The sequence below is a fragment of the Arachis hypogaea genome, chromosome 19, assembly GCF_003086295.3.
Source record: "Arachis hypogaea cultivar Tifrunner chromosome 19, arahy.Tifrunner.gnm2.J5K5, whole genome shotgun sequence".
Classification (NCBI taxonomy): Eukaryota; Viridiplantae; Streptophyta; class Magnoliopsida; order Fabales; family Fabaceae; genus Arachis; species Arachis hypogaea.
In genome coordinates, this window is record NC_092054.1 from 58,457,985 (window position 1) to 58,463,206 (window position 5,222).

At 49.1% G+C, this 5,222-nt stretch overlaps 1 protein-coding gene across 1 annotated transcript; it reads left to right on the forward strand.

Annotated features, from left to right (window-relative positions):
• The first annotated feature begins 245 nt into the window (after nucleotides 1-245).
• On the forward strand, nucleotides 246-2,465 carry LOC140182270 (uncharacterized). The gene is made up of 3 exons (XM_072228420.1): nucleotides 246-1,286; nucleotides 1,758-2,309; nucleotides 2,439-2,465. The coding sequence occupies exons 1-3, from the start codon at nucleotides 246-248 to the stop codon at nucleotides 2,463-2,465; spliced, it is 1,620 nt and encodes a 539-aa protein (XP_072084521.1).
• Nucleotides 2,466-5,222: the final 2,757 nt, after the last annotated feature.

The window sequence follows — 5,222 nt, forward strand, 5'->3', positions numbered from 1 at the left end:
TGCTCCAACTTCAAAGTGTGCCCAAAATTCCTCTTTTCTTCTTTTTAGCTTATTTTGTGCTCTTTTTTGCTTCTTTTTCTTCTTATTTCCTACAAGATTTATAAAATTAAAAGATCAAAGAAATATACCAATTAAGTACAAAAGCATTCAATATTTAAGCACAAATCATCAATTTCTTGTATGAAAAAGCATAGAAAAACATGACATGGTGACATGTCATCAAGGCCCTACCCTTTTTCGCTTTGATGAAGAAGGGAATAGCATTTGAGTGGACCCCTGCGTGCAAAGAAGCCTTCAACCACTTCAAAGACATTCTAGCAGCACCCCCAGTGCTCGGGAAGCCGAAAGTCGGAGAGCCACTCTATCTATACCTAGCCATCACAGAGGGGGCGCTCGCAGCGGTGTTGGTACGGAAAGAAGGGAAGGCCCAGCAACTGATCTACTTTGTGAGTAGATCACTGCAAGGGGCAAAACTCAGATACAGCAAGCTGGAGAAGCTGGCACTGGCACTTCTGGTCTCCTCCCACCGATTGCGACAATACTTCCAGAGTCACCAGGTGGTCGTGAGAACGGACCAGGGGATTCGTCAGGTGCTCCAAAAGCCTGATCTAGCGGGAAGAATGATGACCTGGGCCATCGAACTATCCCAATACGACCTAGGCTACGAGCCCCGACACGCAATTAAGGCGCAAGCAATGGCAGACTTCCTGGTGGAAGTAACTGGGAATCCAACCGAGGACACGGACACACGGTGGAAGCTCCATGTAGACGGAGCCTCCAACCAGACGTCCGGGGGCGCCGGGATCATTTTAGAAAGTCTGGACGGAGTCATCTATGAACAATTAGTTAAGTTTGAGTTTCATGTATTGAACAACCAAGCAGAATACGAAGCCCTCCTAGGGGGTTTGGTTCTAGCTCAGGAAGTCGGGGCCAAGAGGCTAGAAGTATGCAGTGATTCGCAAGTCGTCACTTCGCAAGTGAATGGAAGCTACCAAGCTAGAGACTCATTACTACAGAAATACTTAGAGAGGGTCAAAGAGCTGAGGAAACAATTTGAAGAGGTCACGGACCAACACGTCCCAAAGGAGAGGAACACACGGGCAGACCTCCTATCCAAGCTGGCGAGCACAAAACCCGGAACCGGCAACCGCTCCCTCATCCAAGGCATCAAGAAAGAGCCAGCAGTTGCCCTCCACCTGACCAAATTAGCCCCTTCTTGGATGGACTCCATCGCTAACTTCTTGCAAAACGGCAAACTCCCCCAGGACGAAAAGGAAGCCAAAGCAGTAAGAAGGGAGGCCGCCAAATATATGATCATACAGGATCAGCTTTTCAAAAAGGGACTCAGCTAACCTTTGTTGAAGTGTCTGCACCCCGACCATACGGACTACGTTCTCAGAGAAGTCCATGAGGGGTGCTGCGGCCACCATATCGAGGGCAAGGCCCTAGCAAGGAAGCTCATCCGAGCTGGATACTACTGGCCGACAATGATGAATGACTCCAAGGAGTTCGTAAGGAAATGCGCGAAGTGTCAACAAAACGCCAACTTCCACAGAGCGCCAACCTCCGAGCTGAGTTTACTAACGTCCACTCGACCTTTCGCACAGTGGGGAGTCGACCTCTTGGGACCCTTCCCAGTTGGCCCGGGGCAGGTCAAATACCTCATAGTTGCCATCAACTACTACACCAAATGGATAGAGGCTGAACCGCTCGCCAGCATATCCTCATCCAATTGTAGGAAGTTCATGTGGAGGCAGGTGATAACCCGTTTCGGCATCCCGGAGATCGTCATCTCAGATAACGGGACGCAATTCACTGACAAGAAGTTCGCAGAGTTTCTCACCGGCTTGGGGATAAAACAGAAGTTCTCCTCAATTGAATACCCCCAAACAAATGGGCAAGTGAAATCTGCAAATAAGATCATCTTACTGGGTCTTAAAAAGCGTTTAGATAGCAAAAAAGGCGCGTGGGCTGACGAGCTTGCCTCAGTTCTCTGGTCCTATCGAACAACCGAGCAAAGCTCCACCGGGAAAACCCCCTTCTGCTTAACATACGGGGTCGAAGTAGTGATACCTGTGGAGATCGGAGAGCCAAGTCCGCGGCTACTCCTTGCAGGAGTAGAAGAAGCAGTGGACAAAGACCTGGTAGACGAGGTCAGAGAGATGGCCCACTTATCAGAGGTAGCGCTGAAACAGAGGATAGCCCTGCGATACAACACCAAGGTCCTTAGAAGGGAATTTGAGGAAAGAGACCTCGTCCTGCGACGAAACGACATCGGACCACCTTCCCCAGGAGAAGGAAAGCTGGCGGCAAACTGGGAAGGCCCCTACAGAGTCAAAGAAGTGCTTGGCAAAGGCACCTACAAGCTGGAAAGACTCGACGGCAAAGAAATCCCGAGAACATGGAATACAGGTAACCTAAGAAGATTCTACTTGTAGCTTGGGCACACTAGCCAAGCGGCATAGGTGTTTAATTTTATCAAATGTTAATTTCCAATGATTTACTTTCATTAAACGCCTAACGTGTTCATAGAACTGTCTAGCTAACGACTACTTTTTACTTGTCTAAATTCTCCTATCTATTATTCCCCAATATGTATCCCACACCATCGTGTTCTTCAACGGCAACCCGGGACTGATCACCCCGGGAGCCAACCGAATCATAGCCATAACAAACGGCCGCGATAATAAGACCAAGACGGTTTCAACCAAGTTACCAACACAAACGGCAAAACAGACACAAGCGATAAGTCCACGCCGAAAAAATGGTAACAAAATAAAATGCTACCAAACAAGATAAAGGCGATAATCATAAAGCCGACCAGGCAACCACTAAAGTATAAAAGTTAACGGTTTCAACAAGTATTCTACAAGGAAACATAAAAAGCGCGAGTTACAAGAGTTCACTTCCAGGGCATGTCGACAATCTTGCCATCCTGGATTGTTTTGAAGACTCCAATAGCAGACGTATCAAATTCTGGGACCACGATCTTCACTTGGACCTTGAGAGCCTCTTCGGTCATAAAGATCGCGTTCTTTTCCTGCTCCCTGACCGCCTTATATTTCCTTTTCAACTCTTCCGCCTCGGCTCGTGCAGCCTCAGCCGACGAGACGGCCACGTCACGCTCCTTCTCCACAGCGACCACCCGACCTTGCGCGGTGTTAAGCTGGCTCTCTAAAGTCATCTCCCGCTCGGTTAGACGGGAGACGGTGGCGTCGGAGGCATTCATTTTTTCCTCAAAGGACGCAGCCTTCTCCTCGGCATCCTTGCGCCCCCTCTCCGCCGCGGCCAGTTGTTCCTGAAGCCTTTCAACCTGGACCTTGAATTCGTTGTTGGCCTGGGCACCAGTATCAAGCTTCCTTCACAACGCCTGCATGCCCGACAGCTCGAACTCAGCCTTCCGGGCTATCACCACTCTGCGGAGAAGGGTGCGGTACATCCACCTTGCCTGCCCCGCGAGCTCGGTACTAAGGAAGTGATCCTCTGTACCGAGAATCAACTGATTATCAATAAAGGCCCCAGCAATGAAGTTCCTCTCCATCACGGTGAGAGCTCCTTCCGGGCTGGAGGATGCCCTTTGTCTCTTGGGAGTAGGGACAAGCTTAAAATCGTCATACTCCCGATGAGTAGAGGACGACTGCCCAATACCGGCCGTCTCATCGGGAATGGGAGAAGCCTACCTCCCGGCAGAATTCTTGTCGGACATCTCGACGTCCCGGGGGGAAGGTACAGCTTGATTTTCCTTCTCCCCGTAGGGCCTTCCGGCTTCCTGGCATCCTTCTCGTCAGCCTTCTCTTCATCGCTATCCTCCAAGAAGGTCTTGACTAAATTTTCGAGCCCGGTTACCGAAGCAGACATCTCCACTACAACAAAGAAATAAATACGTTAGTCGTAAAGTCGGGAAGAGCAAATTAAATAATAAACAATGCAAAAGTACAAGACAAAACAGCTCACAAATATAACTCCTGGTGGACTCCCGTTCACCCATAAGGAGGTGGGGGTTCACGGGGTTCTTTCCAAAAAGAGTAAACAACACATCGGCAATCCTCTTATTTACAGGGGACATTCCCTTGTAGGTCACCTTAATGAAAGAATTAGACCCCGCCCCGAAGCTCCAATACGTCGGGATGAGGCGTTCCGCCTCTAACGACAACTAAAAGGGATGGCGACCTTTAACGGGACGAACTTTGAAGAATTTGTCTTTGAACTCATGATAGGAGTCCTCAAACAGGCCAAATACCCTCCGACCTTGGGCAGACCGGAAGGACAGGAACCCTTTCCTCGCCTTCCCTTGTCTGGAGGGGTTGGTAAGGTTGAAGAAGAAGAGGAAGACATCCACCGATACCGGCAGCTCGAGATATTCACAAACCATCTCGAAACAGCGGATAGAAGCCCAGCTGTTCGGATGGAGCTACGACGGCGACACGGATATCCGATTAAGAAGCGACATCTGAAAATCGGAAAACAGTATGCGAACACCAACCTGGGTGAACATGGCTTTGTAAAACCAAATCCAGTCGGCAACCCGGGGAGAGCAAAAATTAATCTCATACAACCGCTCATTGGGGGCAGGAACGAAGGTCTCATAATTAGCCTCCTCGTCTGTCCCCCCGCACAGATACCCGGCTTGCTGAAACTCTGTCAACTCCTCCAGATCCATCTGATTCGGCGAGTCCTTCACATCTGAGGTCACCCAAGCGTAGGGGTCATAGTTCGCGGCGGAAACAGAAGCCCGGGAGACGACGTGAGGCATACCTACAGTGGGGGTACCACTCCATTAGTCTATGAAGTCAGGAGTCTGGGAAAAACCCAGAAACTATGTCCATCCTATTCAACAGTTAAGATCAAGCATGGCTAAAGCTATACCTATCACACAAGCCACCTAAAAACCTACCCTGGAATGGTACCCCTCCCCTAACACATCTACTTAGCACTAAAAAGTCATCTAGCAACGAAAATCAAACAAGACAGCAAGAACGCAAAGCAAATACAAACAACAAGCGTACAACAACGAAGCAGAAAAGAGAGAGGACCAAAGGTTACCTGAAACGGTTGTGAAAACGGAGAGGGAAGAAGGAAAAATGCACGGAGATGCTAGGATGAAGCTCTGGGATGCTCTGGACTTTTCTGGGTGAAGAAGAATGAGATGGTAGGAGCGAGAGTGGAAAAACGAAAAATTGAAACAAACTATTTAAAACTGCCACCCAGGAAGCGCAAAAGAC